At 50.6% G+C, this 22,576-nt stretch overlaps 1 protein-coding gene across 1 annotated transcript in view; it reads right to left on the bottom strand.

Moving 5' to 3' along the window:
- Nucleotides 1-22,576, bottom strand: part of STAG2 (STAG2 cohesin complex component) — a 283,462-nt gene that overhangs the window by 138,364 nt on the left and 122,522 nt on the right. The window contains exons 12-16 of the mRNA XM_075323911.1: nt 21,663-21,761; nt 21,497-21,576; nt 19,859-19,966; nt 5,385-5,496; nt 5,146-5,263 (exon numbers count right to left, since the gene is read on the bottom strand). Of these exons, the coding sequence (XP_075180026.1) occupies nt 5,146-5,263; nt 5,385-5,496; nt 19,859-19,966; nt 21,497-21,576; nt 21,663-21,761 (517 nt within the window). The remainder of the gene's footprint in view (nt 1-5,145; nt 5,264-5,384; nt 5,497-19,858; nt 19,967-21,496; nt 21,577-21,662; nt 21,762-22,576) is intronic.

Genomic DNA, 22,576 nt, shown 5'->3' with positions numbered 1-22,576 from the left:
GCAGCGAGTTTGTGCCAAGGATTATTGTGGGGAGGCCAGTGAGATTCGGGAAGATATTATATATTCCGCCCGCGGAGGTCGGGGGAATATATACCTTACTCTCACCGGGGACCCTTCAATAATCGGCATAAGTAGTATAGCGGCCTCCTTGCTTATTGTCGGGCAATTCCATAATTGGCCTGACTATAAGAGGGGCGCTAGAGAGCGCGTCACGTGCTCTGTCTGTCGGTCGGGAGGTATAAAGGAGGGGTGACCCCCACTTGTTACCCCCCGATTGTGACGTACTGGTAGCCAGCGCGGGGGATTTCTGAGTGACCCCCCGGTGGTTTGTGACAGACTCTTGCTGAGTCCACGTACCCTGAGCCCTGTGGTGGAGAAAAACTGCTCCCCACCCTGACAGACTCGCGTCCGTCGTGACCACCGCCCAGGATCGGGGTAGGAAGGATTTCCCCTTCGATAATGAAGTGGGAAGAAGCCACCACCGAAGGGAAGCTTTGGTTGCCTGAGAGAGGGAAACGTTCCTGTCTAGGGACGTCGGCATCCTGTCCCACTTGCGTAGGATGTCCCATTGAAGTGGACGCAGGTGAAACTGCGCGAAAGGGACTGCTTCCATTGCTGCCACCATCTTCCCCAGGAAGTGCATGAGGCGCCTCAAGGGGTGTGACCGACCTTGAAGGAGAGATTGCACCCCTGTCTGTAGTGAACGCTGTTTGTCCAGCGGAAGCTTCACTATCGCTGGAAGAGTATGAAACTCCATGCCAAGATATGTCAGCGATTGGACCGGTGTCAGATTTGACTTTGGAAAATTGATGATCCACCCGAAACTCTGGAGAATCTCCAGAGTAACGTTGAGGCTGTGTTGGCATGCCTCTTGAGAGGGTGCCTTGACCAGCAGATCGTCTAAGTAAGGTATCACTGAGTGACCCTGAGAGTGGAGGACCGCAACTACTGTAGCCATGACCTTGGTGAAAACCCTTGGGGCTGTCGCCAGGCCGAACGGCAGTGCCGCGAACTGAAGGTGTTCGTCTCCTATGGCGAAGCGCAAGAAGCGCTGATGCTCTGGAGCAATTGGTACGTGGAGATAAGCATCCTTGATATCGATCGATGCTAGGAAATCTCCTTGGGACATTGAGGCGATGACGGAGCGGAGGGATTCCATCCGGAACCGCCTGGTCCTTACGTGTTTGTTGAGCAGTTTTAGGTCCAAAACAGGACGGAAGGACCCGTCCTTCTTTGGAACCACAAACAGGTTGGAGTAGAAACCGTGGCCCTGTTGCTGAAGAGGAACCGGGACCACCACTCCTTCTGCCTTCAGAATGCCCACCGCCTGCAGAAGAGCCTCGGCTCGCTCGGGAGGCGGAGATGTTCTGAAGAATCGAGTCGGAGTACGAGAGCTGAACTCTATCCTGTAACCGTGAGACAAAATGTCTCTCACCCAACGGTCTTTTACTTGTGGCAGCCAGGTGTCGCAAAAGCGGGAGAGCCTGCCACCGACCGAGGATGCGGTGTGAGGAGGCCGTAAGTTGATTTAGACCGCCATGCGTCGGAGTTCCTCTGATCCTTCTGAGGCCTTTTGGACGAGGAGAATTGGGACCTGCCCGCACCCCGAAAGGACCGAAACCTCGACTGTCCCCTCCTCTGTTGGGGTGTTTTTGGTTTGGCCTGGGGTAAGGATGTTTCCTTTCCCTTGGATTGTTTGATGATTTCATCCAATCTCTCACCAAACAAACGGTCGCCAGAAAATGGCAATCCAGTTAAGCACTTTTTGGAAGCCGAATCTGCCTTCCATTCCCGCAGCCACAAGGCCCTGCGTATTGCCACCGAATTGTCGGCTGCAACCGCCGTACGGCTCGCAGAGTCCAGGACAGCATTAATAGCGTAGGACGCAAATGCCGACGTTTGAGAGGTTATGGACGCCACCTGCGGCGCAGACGTACGTGTGAGTGCGTCAATTTGCGCCTGACCAGCTGAGATAGCTTGGAGTGCCCATACGGCTACGAATGCTGGAGCAAAAGACGCGCCGATAGCTTCATAGATGGATTTCAACCAGAGCTCCATCTGTCTGTCAGTGGCATCCTTGAGTGAAGCTCCATCTTCCACTGCAACTATGGATCTAGCCGCAAGTCTGGAGATTGGAGGATCCACCTTGGGACACGGAGTCCAGCCCTTGACCACGTCAGGGGGGAAAGGGTAACGTGTATCCTTAAGGCGCTTGGAAAAACGCTTATCTGGACAAGCTCGGTGTTTCTGGACTGCCTCTCTGAAGTCAGAGTGGTCCAGAAACATACTCTTTGTACGCTTGGGAAACCTGAAACGGAATTTCTCCTGCTGAGAAGCTGACTCCTCCACTGGAGGAGCTGAGGGAGAAATATCCAACATTTCATTGATGGACGCAATAAGATCATTCACTATGGCGTCCCCATCAGGAGTATCAAGGTTGAGAGCGGCTTCAGGATCAGAATCCTGATCAGCTACCTCCGCTTCATCATACAGAGAGTCCTCTCGCTGAGACCCTGAACATTGTGATGATGTCGAGGGGATATCATAGCGAGCTCGCTTAATCGGTCTGGGGCTGCGGTCCGTGTCAGAGACCTCACCCTGGGATCCATGAGACACCCCGGGAGGACATTGCTGTTCCAAATGAGGGGGACCAGGGGGCAATGATTCCACAGTGCCGCTGGCTTGAGATGCCGGCCTGGACTGCAAGGCTTCTAATATCTTAGCCATAGTCTCAGAAAGTCTTTCAGTAAAAACTGCAAACTCCGTCCCTGTCACCTACACAGTGTTAACAGGTGGTTCTCCCTCGGCCGCCCTTAGCAGAGGCTCCGGCTGAGAAAGTGCCACAGGGGCCGAGCATTGCACACAATGAGGGTCAGTGGAACCTGCCGGCAGTATAGCCGTACATGCTGCACAGGCAGCATAGTAAGTCTGTGCTTTGGCACCCTTGCTATTTGTGGACGACATGCTGTTGTCTCCTCTGAGCAATACAGGAGGGTATATAGACAAAAATCAACAGTGCACCATACAGTGTAAAGTATAGTCTATAATCATATAATCTATAAGTACACTTCTGCACTAGTGGGGCCAGCACCACAGGTGCTGCTTACCGCCTTCGCAAAGCGGTTGTGTGGGCACCAGAAATCCTGCCTGGGTCTCCTTGAGCTTGTCTCTCCTCTCCAGCGTTAGCAGAGCTGAGAGGAATGGCTGCCGGCGTCCTGAGGAGAGGAGGGAGCCGTGGGCGTGACCCAGAAAAGTGCGGGAACTGGTGCCCCACTGTGCAGAGTGAGGGGGGTGGAGTATGCAAAGCATGCTCCAGCCCTCAGTGCTGCCGTCCTGTACAGCGTCCCGCCCTTCCCCTGATTGGCAGGGCTGGGGGCGGGAAGAAAACGAGACTAGGCCGCAAAAGCCGGGGACTCTAGTTATAAGCGCGGCCGCCGTATAAGCGCGGTCGGCGCGGAAGTCCCCGGCGCACTAACAGTCCCAGCCGCGCCGCAGTGATAACCATGGCAGCGGTGGTCAGCGCGGCAGTCCCCCTACACGAACACACTCAGCGACGCTGAAGTGTGTAATGGCACAAACGCAGTCAGCGCTGCTGTCCCCGGTGCACTAGCACACCCAGCAATGCTGGAGTGTTGCTGTGCGCGGTCCCCACGGGGACACAGAGTACCTCAAAGTAGCAGGGCCATGTCCCTGAACGATACTCGGCTCCTATCCAGCATGGTCCTCAGGAGCTGTGGATGGAGCACGGTCTCCTGTGCCTGGAAACCGAAAGGATCCCACTTCACCCAGAGCCCTAATTGAGGGATGGGGAAGGAAAGCAGCATGTGGGCTCCAGCCTCCGTACCCGCAATGGATACCTCAACCTTAACAACACCGCCGACAAGAGTGGGGTGAGAAGGGAGCATGCTGGGGGCCCTGTTATGGGCCCTCTTTTCTTCCATCCGACATAGTCAGCAGCTGCTGCTGACTAAGCTGTGGAGCTATGCGTGCATGTCTGACCTCCTTCGCACAAAGCATAAAAACTGATGAGCCCGTAGCAGTACGGGGGGTGTATAGGCTGAAGGGGAGGGGCTTTACACTTTTAGTGTAATACTTTGTGTGGCCTCCGGAGGCATAAGCTATACACCCAATTGTCTGGGTCTCCCAATAAGGAGCGACAAAGAAAATAGGATTTGCACAGAATGTGTATGCCCACCATCAAGCTCCGTGATCATATTACTACATTTTAATATTAATGGGGACATAGAAAACAAAATACAGTGGAACCTCTGTTTACGAGTAACTTGGTGTGCAAGTATTTCACTATACGAGCAAAGCTTGCTATAAATTTGTAACTCAGTCTACGAGCATGCTTTGCTGTATGAGCAAATACTCACCGCACACACTTCTGGTTCCGTACATCCACCGCGCTCTGACCCGCTCTTGTAGAATACACACAATGCTCACCTTCCCTTCCGTTCCATCGCCGGCCTCCTGGTTCTTGTAGTCCGTGGGTACAGGATGTGTATCGGGTAACCATCACGAGGATGGAGGAACTTCCGCTGTTAGCAGCTTCTCAAAGGTGACGCGCTGGCCAATCAGAGGCAAGCAGCTAATCCACTGAACATCAGCACTCTGGCAGTGGAAGCTCCGGCATCGGTCGCGATGGTTACCTGATACACATCCTGTACAGGCGGACTACAATAACCGGGACGCCGGCGATGGAACGGAAGTTAAGGTGAGCATAATGGGTGTGAGCATAGTGTGTGTGTGTGTGTGTGTAATGGCACAGTAGGGGACCGGGATGGGACATTGAACAAGTTGTGAACAAATTGTCTGAGCTTGCATTATTTCCTATGGGAAATTTTGCTTTGCTCGCAAACCAATGTTCCACTGTAATTGACAGAGAATTTAGGACATTTTATAATTCACTCCCTTTAAAACCAAAATATTCAAAGGTTAGTAATAAAAATGCAGAATAGAATTGTGACATTTATCTAATAGAATATATTGAGAAATGGCTAAGAAAATATTAGGGGACCATATATGACCACCCTACAAAATATGCTGATATTTAATAGAAGGTTACAAAGTTGCCTTATTTCATTGAATAGTGTAACAGCCATTTACACTAGGAAAAGTGAAGAGCCATTGTGGAGAGCTTACCTTCCTCCCCATTCAGTGGGTCATCCAATAACAAGCTGTTCATACACTCCCAGTCCTTCAGTAATTCTGTCGCACAGTCCCACATACTGTCCACCAGATAGGCAGCATGTTCATGCAACTAGAAAGGAAAATAGGGACAAAACGGATACATATCAAAAGAAACCATGAGTGTATACAATCCACATCGCACTGATGAAGCTTTATAACAAACCACTCCTCCATATAATAACTTCTCATACCTCGCTCTCCAAAAAGAAAAAGACCAACGTCTTGACAAGGTTTGCATTTGGGCTGAGCCTTCCTCTTCTCTTCAGAATCCCATCATCATCCGGCTCTCTGCAACTGAACAGTCTAGAAAAAAAAAAAACAAACAAACATGTAAAACCTATGATGGAGCTGTGTGATGCATTGTATATAGCGTGCTGTTGTTTGTAGCATTTTGGGGTACGTGAGGTTGTGATCGCTCCTCACAGTACTATGCGGATCGACCGAAAAACCTCAATTCTAGAGTTTCAATGTTCTTTAGCACGGATTATATTGTGTGGATTGATCCATTTTATATTTTCATAAAACAAACTTTGAGGCACTGAGATATCAAATAAATTTTTTTTATTTTTAAAGTTATAAGGGGTAAAAAGATTTGTCTTAACCCCCTCACGGCTGGACCAATTTCTTTTTTTTCTTGTTTTTACCTCCCTTTCTTCCCAGAGCCTTTATTTTCTTTTCAGTTGTAGAGGTGGACCGTCCTTGTAAGGGCTGGAGTCATTGGGAATTAGGGCAAGGTAAAGCTTAATACGGGACCTGACGCCCACCTACGACTCCACCCGATGACATTGCTGTGCCAGTAGGAATCCCTGGATGGGGGAGATCTTTCCTACTTTATGCGTGTCTGTAGCTTGTATGAATGAGGGATGTTAATGACTGCTTAGTGAATCGGACCACGGCCTACTCTGAAGCCATTTGCCATTATATACTCCCCTCTAGGGCCTACACAAGAAATAGTTTTTTGTATAAGTTGATCACATACGTTTTAGGGTAACACTAATTGTAGTTAGATCCTGCATTGGTGGGGTATAACTGCCACTCAATATAGGTGGTTTTTGCACAGTGCACGTTTTTAGAGCATCTGTGTTTTTGTGTGGTTTTTATATGTTTGAGTTATTCGTATATAGACTTAACAATTCTAATTAACCCCTTCACGACTGGCTGATTTTGCGCTTTATGTTTTTTGGGGGGTTTTTTCGCTATTCTTCCGAGAGACGTAACGTTTTTATTTCTTCAGCGCTCTATTGGGAGACCCAGACAATTGGGTGTATAGCTACTGCCTCCGGAGGTCACACAAAGTATTACACTAAAAAGTGTAAGGCCCCTCCCCTTCTGGCTATACACCCCCCGTGGGATCACGGGCTTACTCAGTTTTAGCTTTGTGTGCGAAGGAGGTCATACATCCACGCATAGCTCCACATTGTATAGTCAGCAGTAGCTGCTGACTATCTCGGATGGAAGAAAAGAGGACACATATAGTGTCCCCAGCATGCTCCCTTCTCACCAGATGGTGTTGCAAGGTTGAGGTACCTATTGCTGGTACAGAGGCCGGAGCCCCACATGCTGTTTTCCTTCCACATCCCCTTGGAGGGCCCTGTGGAAGTGGGATCTGTCGGCCTCCAAGCCCTGAGGCCGGGCTCCATCCACAGACCCAGAAGAACCTGATGGATGTGGAGCACGAGTACTATCAGGGACAAGGCCCTGCATCGGTCAGGTACTCGGTGTCCCCGGCAAGCACAGCACGCTCCGGGCTTGCTGGGCGTTATAGTGCGCCGGGGACATTAGTGATGGGCTTATGTTGCTGCAGCCATGGCTGAGCGACGGGTCATGTTTAGGAACTTGCGCCGACCGCTCATACGGCGGCGGCGCTGATGTGACTTGTAGTGCGCCGGGGACTTGGCGCCGGCCGCGCTTTTACGGCGGGGGCGCCTGTAACTTTAGTCCCCGGCTTCTGAGGCCTGGCACCGCTTCGTTCCCGCCCCCAGCCCTGCCAGTCAGAGGAGGGGCGGGACGCTGTACAGATCTCAGCGCAGGGAGCTGGAGTCTGCTTTGCATTCTCCAGCCCCCTCTCACTGAACACAGTGAGATGCCGGGTTCCCGCTCTTGGCTGGGGCTCGCCCACGGCCCGCCCCTCTGCACAGGACGGGGAAGAGAAGCCGGCAGCCATTATGGTTTCCACTCTGGGAGAACGGAACCAGGCACAGGTTTTTGAGCGACCTCATACTCGCGCTGGGCGGGCGATAGGCAGTACTGGTCCCACTAATACTGAAGTGGGCTTTTGAACTGTGTGCGGATATGCGATGCAGCACTGTACTGTCGCTATTCTGGGCATACTCTCCTAGATGGCTAGACAAGTGTTCAATGATTAGTCTGCAGTGTTTGTTGGCAGATTTGGCAACAGCAAAGTGCCAAGGCACAAGCTTTCATTGCCGCTTCGTTTGCAGGTGCTGCAATTGGGTTTATTGTCATGCTATACATGCACTATATGTCGTTTTTCTTGGCTAATGCACCTAGTTAAACAGACAATAGCAGCAGTAAGGCAAGGCTGCCAAGGCACAGGCTCTCAATGCTGCTTGATTTGCTTGTACTGCAGTGTTTTCTGTCATGCTTGTCTGCTATGCATTTCCTGTATGTCGCTATCTTTACCTCATGCTCCTAGTTAACTAGACAACAGCAGCAGTAGAGCAGTGGTGCCACGGCACAAGCTTGCAAGGCTGCTTCATTTGCATGTGCTGGCAGTGTTTACTGTCATGTTTGTATGCGATACATTCACTGTATGTCGCTATCCTTGTCTCATACTCCTAGATATATAGACAATAGCAGCAGAAGGCCTAATGTGCTAAGCCACAAGTTTCAATGCTGCGTGTACTACATGTGCTGAAGTGTTTACTTGTACTTCAGGCTTGTATGCTATACATTCACTGTATGTCGCTATCCTTGTCTCATACTCCTAGATATATAGACAATAGCAGCAGAAGAGCTAATGTGCCAAGCCACAAGTTTTCAATGCTGCGGGTACTACAGGTGCTGAAGTGTTTACTTGTACTTCGTGCTTGTATGCTATACATTCACTGTATGTCGCTATCCTTGTCTCATGCTCCTGGATAAATAGACAACAGCAGCAGAAGAGCTAATGTGCCAAGCCACAAGTTTTCAATGCTGCGTGTACTACATGAGCTGAAGTGTTTATTTGTACTTCATGCTTGTATGATTATTTACTGTACGGTCGCTATCCTAGGCTATGCGCTTAGATAGCTAGACAACAACAGCAGAAAAAGAAAAGGCCTATGAGGACTTTATATGTTGCTTGTACTGCATGTAATACGAGTCTAGGACCCCAGTGCGGGCAATTGCTTGACCGGGGTTTTCGGCTATATGTGGTTAAAAGAACCACCTGTGCTTCCTGTCCAGAGACAGGGACGAAATTGCAGTTTCTTTCCGCTGTTATATTGGCTGTGACTATGGCTGACATCTTACAGTCTGGCAGCCCACGCAGACCTTGGGCAATATAGTTGCAATGCCCCTGGCCACCATGATTTGAGGAGCAGCTCAAGGCTCCAGGGTGGTTTTCACGCGTCCCAGGAGGCAGGCTCCGACACGGACGTCAGTTCAAGAGGGCCTAAGCAGGCTCGCTGGGAATAGCCCTCGACTCCATCAGTGAAAGAGTCACCTTCACAGCAGGGGAGATCTCTTTTCTAATATCGCAAGCAATTGCGTACTCGTCTGGCCCTCTGATCCTAGAGATGCAGTCCAGAAACGCAACGCTTTTCACGATAAGCGTTCTCCGACCGTATTAATGAGACACTCTCCTCCCTGATTGGACAAGCGCTAGCCCAGGTCCAAATGTGGATCTCCCGATCTCCAGGCTTGCAGCTGGATCTATAGTTGTAGTGGTGGATGGGGCTTCACGTCAAAATGCCATTGACAGATAGATAGGTTCTGGCCGCAATCTGTCTATGAAGCTATCGGCAGGTCGGTTGCTCCGGCAGTCGCAGCCGTGAAGGCACTCCAAGCTATTTCAGCTAGTGTTGCGCAGAGGGACGCTGTCACCGGTACATCTCGGTCTCAGCAGCGTCTTTAATCTCGCAATCGCCGCATGGCGAACCATGCTGTTAAGGCTGTCCGAGACTCTACGAGCCGGACGTCGGTGGCATCGGCCATCTCCGTATGTTTTACGCAGAGCCTAGTGGTTAACAGATTGGATCAGATGCTTCTTCCAACAAAGTGCTTAACCAGGTTGCCTTTATCTAGTGATAGTCTGTTGGTAAGGGTTGAATGAATTCATTCAACTGTCCAAAACGACTCAAAAGGCCCAGAAGGGCATAGATTCCTAGCAGGCTCAAGTACGCCCGGGGAAGGCAGCCGGAGGAATCGCTACCAAAGCGTTTCTTTCTCATAATTTTCAGCCTTCTCACTCCGCAACCGCGGGGAGCAGACTCCCCCGCTTTAGCGACATTTACCTACCACAGGTCAAAGGCCTGTGAGAGAGAGTCAGTTTGTCTCAAACTACCTCTCCGACCGAGCCGAGGCTCTTCTGCAGGCAGGACGAGTGGTAATCCCTGTTCCTCTTCAGGAACCAGTTACGCCTTTTGCTTCGACCTGGTTGTGGTGCCAAGATAGGACGGCTCCTTCCGTCCCGTTCTGGAATTTAAACTGCTTAACAAGCACGTGACAACCAGGCGGTTCCGGAGGGAATCACTCCGCTCCGTCATTGCCTCACTGTCTCAAAGAGTTTTTCCTAACATCCATAGACATTAGGATGCTTATCTCCACGTGCCGATTGCTCCAAGGCACCGGCGTTGGCTACGGGCATATTTCGTTTTGTAGCCCTACCCTTCGGCTGGCGACAGCCCCACGGGTTTTCACCAAGTTCATGGCAGCAGTGGGAGCAGTCCCGCGCTCTTACGGTCACTCTGTGATCCCTTTCTTGGACAATCTACTTGTCAAGGCACTCTCTTTTAGAAGCATGCCAACACAACCTGAACATGGCGCTGGACCATTCCCAGAGTTTCGGGGGGGTCTTTGACTTCTTCTAAGTTGAACCCAATCGCTGGCATATCTTGGCATAGAGTTTTCACACTCTCTCAGTGATAGTGAATTCCGCTGGACAAACAGCGTTCACTACAGACGAGGGTGCAGTCTCTCCTTCAAGGAGGCGCCTCATCCAGAGGCGAGCCTTTTCACGTAGTTTCATCTGCGTCCGCATCATTAGAAGATTCTTCGCTAAGGGGAAGGAAGTCGATGTTCCTACACAGTAACGTCCCCCTTTCACAGACGGTCAAAGACCGTCTTCAGAGGAGTCCACTCTTCAACTCAGTGGTCTAGAGCTCTGGGCAGTGTATCTTGCACTGCAAGCTTTCCTGCAGTGGCTGGAATGCAATCAGAACCGAATTCAGTCGGACTATCCACAGCGGTGGCGTACACATTCCGGACGTACAACACTAGGAAGCAAGTCTTCCTCAGTCGCGAGGACGTGGACGCAGGGGAATGGGCCCTGCTCCCGTTTGGCTTCAAGAAATCGGTAGCCGCGGGATGAGGACGGACGTCGACATCATGGCGTCTCGGCAACTACAAGGTCTCGATTTTCATGGCGGGAGCTCTGGCGACAGGCGCCTTGGCTCAAGATTGGTCGCAGTTCCAGCTTCCGATTGCTGCCGCACTATTCTCGTCGCCCCAGACTGGCCGAGGAGGTTGTGGTACCGAGATCTGTGGCATCTCACCGTCAGTCGACTGTGAGCATTACGTCAGGGTCACAATGAGACGGGCTCGCCAGCCGCGGTTTGCCAAAATATTCCACAACTCGCGGAAGATATTCTTATCTTGGTGTTTTGCTCAGGGAGTGTATCCCTGGCCATCGGCTTGGCCTACTTTGCCTGCCCTCCTGCACTCTGGTCGGGAAAACGGTTGGTCGCTCGGCTCCCTTTAAGGGCAAGTCTCGGCACTATCCGTGTTGTTTCAGAAGCGTCTAGCACGTCTTCCTAAGGTGCGCACGTTGCTACAGGGAGTGTCATATTGTGCCCCCGTACGAGCGGCCGTTAGATCCATGGGATCTGAACGAGGTACTCGTTGCTCTCCAGAAGCCGCCTTTCGAGCCTCTGATGGGAGTTTCCCCTTTCTCGCCTGTCACAGAAAGTGGCCTTTCTAGGGCGATCACGTTTCTTCGGCGAGTGTATGAGCTGGCAGCTCTGTCATATCAGGCTCCCTTCCGGGTGTTTCACCAGGACTAGGTAGTGTTGCGCTCCATTCAGGAGTTTCTCCCTAAGGTAGTATCCGCGTTTCAGCTTAATCAGGATATATCATTACCTTCATTTTGTCCTCATCCGACTCACCGGTTTGAAACGGGTTTACATTTGTTAGATCTGGTCAGAGGACTCAGAATCTACTTTTCCCGCACGGCGCCTATGCGCCGATCTGATGCACTGTTTGTCCTTGTCGCTGGTACGCGCAAGGGATTGCAGGCTTCTAAAGCCAACATGGCTCGATGGCTCAAAGAACCAATTCTTGAAGCCTACCGTTCTGCTGAGCTTCCGGTTCCATCAGGGCTGAAGGCCCATTCAACCAGAGCCGTGGGTGTGTCCTGGGCATTACGCCACCAGGCTACGGCTCAACAGGTGTGCCAGGCAGCTACCTGGTCGAGTCTGCACATTTTCACCAAACATTATCAGGTGCATACCTATGCTTCGGCGGATGCCGGCCTAGGTAGAAGAGTACTGCAGGCGGCAGTGGCCTCCCCGTAGGGGAGCGCTGTCTTGCAGCCCTATCAAGAGGTATTTATTTACCCACCCAGGGACAGCTTTTGAACGTCCCAATTGTCTGGGTCTCCCAATAGAGCGCTGAAGAAGAAGGGAATTTTGTACTTACCGTAAATTCCTTTTCTTCTAGCTCTTATTGGGAGACCCAGCACCCGCCCTGTTGTCCTTCGTGATTCTTGGTTTGTTGCGGGTACACATGTTATTCATGTTGAACGGTTTGCAGTTCTCCGATGTTATTCGGAGTGAATTTGTTTAAACCAGTTATTGGCTTTCCTCCTTCTTGCTTTGGCACTAAAACTGAGTAAGCCCGTGATCCCACGGGGGGTGTATAGCCAGAAGGGGAGGGGCCTTACACTTTTTAGTGTAATACTTTGTGTGACCTCCGGAGGCAGTAGCTATACACCCAATTGTCTGGGTCTCCCAATAAGAGCTAGAAGAAAAGGAATTTACGGTAAGTACAAAATTCCCTTCTTTTCAGCCAATATGGTCATGTGAGGGCTCGTTTTTTTTGCAGAACGAGCTGTACTTTTAAATAAAACCATGAGTTTAAAAATGTAGAGTACTGAAATCGGCAAAAAAAAATTCAAATGCGGAAAAATTGCAAAAAAAAAAAGAGAATTTTGTTACTTACCGTAAATTCTTTCTTATAGTTCCGTATTGGAAGACCCAGACCATGGGTGTTTAGCTTCTGCCTCTGGAGGACACACAAAGTACTACACTAAAAAGTGTAGCTCCTCCCTCTGAGCTTATACACACCGTGGTAGCCAGTCCTAGCCAGTTTAGTGCAAAAGCTGAAGGAGAATAGCCACCCACAAGTAGAACTGAGTAAGAACCGGAACAACCGGAGACTCTGTCCACGACAACAGCCGGTGATAACACACTGAACAAGAAAAAATTGCCAACAGGCAACAGGGAGGGAGCTGGGTCTCCCAATACGGAACTATAAGAAAAAGAATTTACGGTAAGTAACAAAATTCTCTTTTTCTTTATCGTTCCTTTGGGAGACCCAGACCATGGGACGTTCCAAAGCTGTCCCTGGGTGGGAATAAACAGAAAAAACAAAGCCGTAGGCGGAGCCTAACTTCACAAGTGGGCGACAGCCGCCTGAAGGATGCGTCTGCCCAAGCTCGCATCTGCCGAAGCATGAGCATGCACTTGGTAGTGCTTCGAAAAGGTATGCAGGCTAGTCCAAGTGGCAGCCTGACAGACTTGTTGAGCCGTAGCCTGGTGCCTAAAAGCCCAAGAGGCACAGACAGCTCTGGTCGAGTGTGCTTTGATCCCCGGCGGGGGAGGCACCTGAGTACTCTGGTAGGCGTCCGAAATGGTCGATCTAATCCAACGGGCCAAGGTCGGCTTAGAAGCAGAGAGACCCTTGCGCCGCCCTGTGGTTAGCACAAAAAGAGAGGTGCACCGCCTAAGCGCAGCGGTGCGAGACACATAAATCCGGAGAGCACGCACCAGATCTAGAGTATGCAGCGCTTTCTCAAAGCGATGAACAGGGGCCGGACAGAAGGAAGGCAAGGAAATATCCTGGTTAAGGTGGAAGGGAGAGACCACCTTAGGAAGAAAGTCCGGGGTCGGACGGAGAACTACCTTGTCTTGGTGAAAAACCAAAAAAAGGCGACTCCGAGGAGAGCGCAGCCAAATCAGAGACTCTCCTGAGAGAAGTTATGGCAACTAGAAAGGCCACCTTTTGAGAAAGACGATACAAAGAAACCTCCCTAAGGGGCTCGAAAGGGGGTTTCTGCAATACCGTGAGGACCAAGTTAAGGTCCCAGGGATCCAAGGGCCGCCGATAAGGCGGAATGATGTGAGACGCACCTTGCATGAAGGTGCGGACCTGAGCCAGCCGGGCGAGACGCCGCTGGAACAGCACTGAGAGCTGAGACTTGTCCCTTGAGAGAGTTGAGGGACAGTCCTAGCTGCAGACCGGACTGTAAAAAAGACAGAAGGGTCGGCAACGAGAATGGCCAAGGAGAATGGCCGGAAGAGCGACACCAGGACAGGAAAATTTTCCAAGTCCTGTGATAGATCTTGACGGAGGAAGACTTACGGGCCCGAGTCATAGTGGAGATGACTTCAGGAGGAATACCAGAAGCCGTCAAAATCCAGGACTCAAGAGCCACGCCGTCAATTTGAGAGCCGCAGAATTCGGGCGGAAAAACGGACCTTGCGAGAGCAGGTCTGGACGGTCCGGAAGATGCCACAGCATCTCCACGGACAGTTGGAGCAGGTCCGGATACCAAGCTCGCCTGGGCCAGTCCGGTGCAATGAGGATGACTCGACGGCCCTCCATTCTAATCTTGCGCAGGACTCTGGGCAAGAGAGCTAGAGGGGGAAACACGTAGGACAGACGAAACTGGGACCAGTCTTGAACCAGAGCGTCCGCAGCGAAGGCCTGAGGATCGTGGGAGCGAGCCACGTAAACCGGAACCTTGTTGTTGTGACGGGATGCCATTAGGTCCACGTCCGGAGTGCCCCACTTGCGGCAGATTGACTGAAACACTGCCGGGTGCAGGGACCACTCGCCACCGTCCACGGATTGACGGCTGAGATAATCTGCCTCCCAGTTTTCTACGCCAGGGATGTGGACTGCGGATATGGTGGACTTGGAGTCCTCCGCCCATTGAAGAATGCGTTGTACCTCCAACATTGCCAGGCGGCTGCGTGTCCCGCCTTGGTGATTGATGTAGGCAACCGCTGTCGCGTTGTCTGACTGGACTCGAATGTGCCTGCCCGCCAACAGGTGGTGAAAGGCTAGGAGAGCTAGAAGCACAGCTCTGGTTTCCAGCACATTGAAAGGGCTGACTCGGACGGAGTCCAAGTGCCCTGTGCTCTGTGGTGGAGATGTACCGCTCCCCAGCTGGATAGGCTGGCATCCGTGGTGAGAATCACCCAGGACGGAGTCAGGAAGGAGCGCCCTTGAGACAGGGAGAGGGGTCGAAGCCACCACTGAAGAGAGCTCCTGGTCCGTGGCGACAGAGCCACTAACCTCTGTAAGGAGGAAGGCCGCTTGTCCCAACAGCGGAGAATATCCAGCTGCAGAGGACGCAGATGGAACTGGGCAAAGGGAACCGCCTCTATGGAGGCCACCATTTGACCCAGCACCTGCATCAGACACCTGAGGGTATAACGGCGGGGCCTCAGGAGAGAGCGCACCGCCAACCGGAGTGACAGCTGTTTGTCTAAGGGCAACTTCACAAGTGCCGGCAAAGTCTCGAACTGCATCCCTAGGTCGTGAGACTCTGGGTCGGAGTCCGAGTGGATTTGGGAAGATTGACAATCCACCCGAATTGGGCTAGGGTGGCGAGAGTGAGCGAAACACTCCGCTGACAGTCTGCGCTGGATGTACCCTTGACCAGAAGGTCGTCCAGATAAGGAAGCACTGCTAACCCCTGGAGGTGCAGGACCGCAATCACTGCCGCCATGACCTTGGTGAATACCCGAGGGGCAGTGGCTAACCCGAAGGGGAGAGTCACGAATTGGAAATGATCCTCTCCTATCGCAAAACGTAACCAACGCTTATGTGACACTGCGATTAGCACATGTAGATAGGCATCTCTGATGTCGATGGACGCCAGGAACTCCCCTTGGGTCATAGAGGCAATGACTGATCGCAGAGACTCCATGCGAAAATGCCGCACCCGGACATGCTTGTTGAGAAGCTTGAGATCCAGGATGGGCCAGAAGGTACCGTCCTTTTTTGGAACTAGGAAGAGATTTGAGTAAAAACCTCTGAACCGTTCCTGAGCGGGAACTGGGACAATCACTCAGTTTGCCTGCAAGGACGCCACGGCCTGCGAGAGGGCGGCGGCCTTGGAGCAGGGGGGAGTTGAGAGAAAAAAATCTGTTTGGAGGGCTGGAAGAGAATTCTATCCTGTAGCCGTGAGATATGATGTCTCTCACCCACTGATCGGAGACTTGCTTTAACCAAGCGTCGCCAAAGTGGGAGAGCCTGCCACCGACTAAGGACGTGGCTGGAGCGGGCAGAAAGTCTTGAGGAAGCTGCCTTAGAAGACCGCAGGAGGTTCTGCCACTGCGGACGCGCTTTTGGGCGCCAGTTGGATTTCTGATCCTTGGCTGAGTTAGCGGACGAGGCGGAAGGCTTAGAGGATGACCAGTTGGAGGAACGAAAGGAACGAAACCTCGATTGATTCCTACCCTGGGCGGGTTTCCTGGTCTTGGTTTGTGGCATGGAAGTACTCTTCCCGTCAGTAGCTTCTTTAATGATTTCATCCAGCTGTTCACCAAACAGCCGTGAACCAGCAAAAGGGAGCCCAGCAAAAAACTTCTTGGAAGAAGCATCTGCCTTCCACTCTCGAAGCCACAAAATCCTGCGGATAACAAGAGAATTAGCTGAAGCCACCGCAGTGCGGTGAGCAGCCTCTGGCATGGCAGACATGGCATAGGATGAAAAAGCTGAAGCCTGAGCAGTTAAGGTAACCATCTCAGGCATAGATTCCTTGGTGAGGGAATGCATCTCCTCTAGAGAAGCAGAGATGGCTTTGAGAGCCCACACTGCTGCAAAAGTCGGGGAAAACGCGGCCCCCGCAGCTTCATACACAGATTTGGCCAGAAGGTCAATCTGACGGTCAGTGGAATCCTTAAGTGAGGTGCCGTCAGCCACCGACACAACGGTCCGGGCTGATAGCCTAGACACCGGAGGGTCTACCTTTGGGGAGTGAGACCACTCCTTGACCACCTCAGGTGGAAAATGGAAACCGGTCATCAGAACCACGCTTTGGAAAGCGTTTGTCAGGGCAGGCCCTGGGTTTGGTCACAGCGGTCTGAAAACTGGAGTGGTTAAAGAACACACTCTTTACTCTCTTAGGCGAGGTAAACTGATGTTTTTCTGCCAAAGAGAGTTGCTCCTCTGACACTGGCGGATTGAGATCCAGCACAGAATTAATAGAAGCAATCAAATGACTAAGATCTGAATCACCCTCAGAGAAATCGATGCGATACATAGCCTCCGAGCCCCCAGTGAGGGCATCCTCCTCATCTTGAGTCAGCTCTTGAGACAGAGCCGTGGGATTGGGAGGGGGAGGAAACCCTGCGCCTTCTCTTAGAAGGACGGGGTCTGGGATCAGATGATGAATCCTCCATGAGCGCCGATGGACGGAGGTCAGAGGATAGGAGTCCTCTGTCAAGAGTATTAGAGGCACCCTGTGAGGGGGGCTGATGCATATTCATCAAAGTCCTGGACAAAAGCCCCATGGACTCAGCAAATGACTGGGATATGGACCTAGAAAAGGACTCTACCCAGGCCGGGGGTTCAATCACAGGTGCAGCAGCAGCCTGAGAGACCACTGGGGGTGAGACTCCAGGCTGTGGCACCGCCAAGTTAGAGCAGACATCACAATGTGGATAGGTGCTCGGCTCAGGCAGCAGGAGCTTACATGCAGTGCATGCAGAATAAAGCTTTGGAGCCTCGCTCCTTGTGTGAGACATGCTGCTGGAGTGGGGGCTTTGCAGAGAATGAACCCCAGGGAGAATATACAGAGGTCCACAACCGGAGACCGGCTGTGGCTTACCAGACCGCTGAGCGCGGTGTGTGCCCTCCAGATCCCGAAGCCCGGTCCCCCAGTCGCAGCACCTCAGCAGAGATGCAGAATGCAGGATGTCCCAGAGCAGAGTGAACTCTGCCTGAGAAGAGGGCGTTCCTATAAAAGAGCGGGAACTGGAGGGCTATAGAGACCTGCAGGGAAGGAGGGACGCCCCAGCAGTGGGGAGTGTCCCTCCCCTGTGTAGAACGGCCGCCGGGAGGAGCCGAACCTGTCCCTCTGCATGAGTGACATGCGAGGGCAGGAAAATGAAACTAGGCCTCCGACGAAGCCGGGGCCTAAATTTAAGCGGCGAGGCCGACAAGCAGGCACCATCGGCGCGGTTCTCAGGCAAAAGCTAGAGAACCCGCCGGAAAAGTTAAAACAATCACATACAGCATACTCTCCCCTTACAATAAAGAACCGGGACCCCCAACATAAACGTCTCAGGTACTTAGCTGCTGAGACGCAGGGCCATGTCCCTGGGGATGAGTGCTCCGGTCCAACAGAATCCTCAAGGGCCTGTAGATGGAGACCGGACTCCTGCCAGGCATGGAGACCGTGCTGGCTCCCACTTCAAGCCAGAGCCCAGAAGGGATGGTGAAGGAGCGCGGCATGTAAGGCTGCAGCCTTGTAAATCAACCTTAACAACACCGCCGACACAGTGGGGTGAGAAGGGACATGCCGGGAGTCCAGACATGGACCCGCTTTTCTTCAAACTCTTTCCAAAAGTCAAAAAAATCAGATGAGAATGCATGTGTGGATGTATGCCTCCTGACACAAAGCAATAAACTGGCTAGGACTGGCTACCAGGGGGTGTATAAGCACAGAGGGAGGAGCTACACTTTTAAGTGTAGTACTTTGTGTGTCCTCTGGAGGCAGAAGCTAAACACCCATGGTCTGGGTCTCCCAAAGGAACGATAAAGAAAAGTGCGATTGCACTATTGTTTTTGAGATATTTTATTCACTGTGTTCACTATATGGTAAACCTGATGTGTCGGTGTGATGCCTCAGGTCAGTGCGAGTTTGTTGACACCAAACATGTATAGGTTAACTTGTATCTAAGGGGTTAAAAAAAATCAGAAGTTTGTCCTAAAAAAGTGGCGCACGTTTTACGCCATATTCCGTGACCTGTAGCGTTCACATTTTTCAGGATCTGAGGCTCAGTGATGGCTTATTTTTCGCGTCTCGAGCTGACATCTTTAATGTTACGATTTTTGCGCAGATGCAACGTTTTGATCGCCTGTTCTTGCATTTGGCGCAAAATTTGTGGCGACCAAAAAACGTAATTTTGGTATTTGGAATTTTTTTTGCCACTAGCAGTTTACCAATCAAATTAATTGATTTTATATTTTGATAGATCGGGTGTTTCTGAAAGTGGCGATACCATATGTGTGTGTATTTTAACCCTTTAATTTTCAATGGGGCAAAAGGGGGGTGATTTGAACTTTTTTTAAAAAAATTTTTTTTATTTTACTAGGTCCCCTATGGAGTCTGATCGCTATTCCATATCTGCTGATCACAGCTACACAGCTGTCATCAGCAGATATCCTCATTTCGTGTCTCACCCAGCTCTATGCCGGGTGAAACAGTGAGTCATGTGAGCGACAGGAGTCATCACATGACCCTGTGCTACCATGACAACCACGTCACGATCACGTCACGTGACTTCCGGTATCGGCTGTGAGTAAACGTTTACCGCGATGGCAATTATGGCGCTGTCACTTACTGACCGCGCCATTTAGGGGGTTACAGGGCACGGGAGGATAACAACTCCGCTCATGCCTAGCAGGCAACCTCTCAGCTGTATAAATCAGCCGATATGTGCGCTGATCGAATAACACTATGACCGCTAGGGTGTAATTTTACCGCCCGCGGTTGTTAAGGGGTTAAAGGTTAAGTTATATCCTTTTTCCTCACTTCGGTGCTATAGCTTTTTTTGCAGAAATTTGTGCACCAAATCTGCATCTCTTAGCAGGAAAACTGCAGTGTTTGTTCAGTGCGTTTTTTGCATGTTTTTTTTCCAATGCGTTATTCATGCATTTGAAGTGAGGGGGGAAAAAAAAAAAAAAGCTGAAAGAATTGGCAAGCAGCATTTTATTTTCTGCTGCAAATCTGCAAGGGGAAAAAAAATAAGCAACATGTGCCCCAAACCTCAGAATTCTCATGGACTTTGCTGGCATCAGGATTTGCATTCAGATTTGTGACAAAACTACATTAAAGAACGCATCAAAAAACACGATAAAAATGCACTGTGTGCACAAAAGCCTGACACAGCCAGAAAGATATTATGTAACAGACAGAACAACGCACCTAATCTTTATAGTCAGCGCAGCATAAAAAAAGAGACACAGGTCAAGAGTTATTTCTTACTTTTTATAGAGGAACTCCCCAGCGGCAACAGCTACGGGTCGATGGGCAGAATACACCAAGTGATACACATTTTCACAGTCTTCAGCAGTTAGGACCTCATCACTACTTCTACAAGGAAAAAGAAGAAAAAAAAATGTAAAGATGACCACAAGAGTCCTGCACCTCATCCACTACATCTGGGGTGGGGAACCTTTTTTCTGCCGGGGGCCATTTGGAAATTTCTACCAACCTTCGGGGACCGCACAAAAACTATCAAACTTAAAAATTACCCTAATATATTTGGTCAAACAATTAACTCACTGTGGCGGCTGGAGCTTCTACTCTTTGGTGCAGCTGTAAATATTAGACGATATTGATCTTGTTGCTTTTTACAACTGCTTTTCCAGGTTTGAGTTTGCTGGGACTGCTGTATATACATCGCAGGGGAGGGTTGGGGGGAATATAGATCACTGGGGAGGCTGGGGGCATAGACATCAAAGGAGATGCTGAAGGCAAATAAATTACTTGGGAGGAGTATATATCACTAGAAAAGCTGCGGGACATAGACATGGCTGTGGGCATAGACATACATCACTGGGGGGTACGTACATCACTGGGGGGTACGTACATCATTGATGGCTAGCACAGACATAGCTGGGGGGGCATAAACATTGCTGGGGATGGCTGGGAGGAATATACATCACTACGGAAGCAGCAGGGCATAGACGTCACTGGGGGTACATATGTCACTGGGCAACACAGTGTACTGGGGGTATATACACATCACTGGGTTGCACAGACATAGCTAGGGGGCACAAACATTGCTGGGGGTATATACATAGCTGTATAGACAGCCCTGGGCGATGCTGGAGGGGCACAGGGATCACTGGGGAGACTGGAGGGAGGGCACAGATCACTGGGGGGGCACAGATCACTGGGGAGACTGGGGGGAGGGCACAAGGACACTGGGGAGAAAAAGAGGGGCAGAGTGCTCGGGGCACAGGAAGACCTGGGGGAGCTTGGAGGCAGTTAGAGAACTGGGGGAGGATGGGATTACAGAGCGTTGGGGGAGGCTGCGGGCACGGAGAGCGCTGCCGCTGGGCACAGAAAGGGGCCGCCGCCGCCGGGCACAGAGAGGAGCTGCTGCCGGGCACAGAGAGGAGCCGCCGGGCACAAAGTGCTGCCAGGCACAGTAAGACCTGGGGGATGATTGGGCAATCAATCCTCTTCTGTTTGATTGTAGGTGGGGTAGGCGTGAGGTGCGCTACAAAGAACGTCCTCAAGTAGCCAGTACCAGCATGGGGACGTAGTCCTTCAGGTATAGGAAACGCAGCGTTCAAAATTGAATGCGCTGTATGGAGTTTTAAAAGGGCAAGCAGCCAGTAAGATGCGGCTGCCGATCTAGCACTGCAGTCCCCGGGAATCAGCCCGCGGGCCGCAGAAAAAGCCGTGGGCCGCAGGTTCCCCATCCCTGCGCTACATGATAATTATTACACAGTTATGGAAGGGAACTAGGTCTAGTGGAAAGGGGGCTGGGGTTTGTTTTACTTTAACTCAGGTTACCAATTTCCTCACCAACAAAGACTGGCTAACGCTCTCCTCTAATATAGGAGTAACTCAGCCAAAGACATATTAAAGGGAATTGATATTTTTACTCACTGTAAAACCAGAGTCAGGAGCTTTATCGCCTGAACCGCTACATCATACTCCTTGTCAAGAGTCATTGACACAATTCGATCCTGGAAAAGGAAAAACTCCTCAGTTGTAGAAGACACAAAATATAAGTATTTTCATTAGAAGAGGGAAGAAAAAAAAAAAAAATGACCTTGAAACGACTTGTGAAGAGCTCCAACTTGGAGTTCAGCTCTCTGTTGTAGTACAGGCCTTGCAGAGCGGTCAGACATTTCAGACGAACCTCTCCTTGCTGGGAACACAATATTTCATTGAAAAGAGTGTTAATTCAAGAGTCTGTTTGTCAGCAGTGAATAAAAAAAACAAAAGTAGAAACACATTGCTATATTCAAAAGCGTTGTCAAAGCCATACAACTCCTTAGTTATCTACTGTATTTTTCTGACTATAAGGGCCCTTGCACGCTATCAGTGTAGGCAGTGTTAAAGCCCATCTGCTGCACTCCCATGTGTTACTCTGTCTGCACCATAGAGGATACATAGGTGATCCCATCTTTGTACACATTTGTGTGTGGTCATGAAGGCCACATGACTACTTGATATAAAATCTGCCAGTCATCCAAAGCAGATTCCATAATAAATGGACTTGTGTTCTTTATTAACTCTGGTATAAGACAACCAAAGTAAACTATATGGGGACCTTGTTATGCCACTGTTGGGGACAGTATATAAAGCCCTTTATTTTTTGGTACAGCCCACCTTCCTAATATACTTTCACACTTTAGAAAAAATCATTACCCCCTCCCTTCTACCCTAAGGCTACATTCACACTTCCATTATTTTGCATCAGTCACAATCCATCGCCTTGAGTAATTACGGTATCCTGAGAAATATTTTACTGGAATCTGTTTTTCCCCACAGACTTGTATTAAGGATGGATTGCGACGGATAGCCTTGTGTTGCATCTGCCGCCCCATGGATCAGTCGTTTAGGGACTGACCGTCGAGCGGTAGGAACGCACAATGTAACTTATTTTGAGCGGCAAATAAAGAGAATTTTGTTACTTACTGTAAATTCTTTTTCTTATAGTTCCGTATTGGGAGACCCAGA

This window comes from Anomaloglossus baeobatrachus, chromosome 9 (genome assembly GCF_048569485.1).
Source record: "Anomaloglossus baeobatrachus isolate aAnoBae1 chromosome 9, aAnoBae1.hap1, whole genome shotgun sequence".
In the NCBI taxonomy this organism is placed as follows: Eukaryota; Metazoa; Chordata; class Amphibia; order Anura; family Aromobatidae; genus Anomaloglossus; species Anomaloglossus baeobatrachus.
The sequence above is the reverse complement of the archived record's forward strand: the minus strand, read 5'-3'. Positions and strand labels throughout refer to the sequence as shown.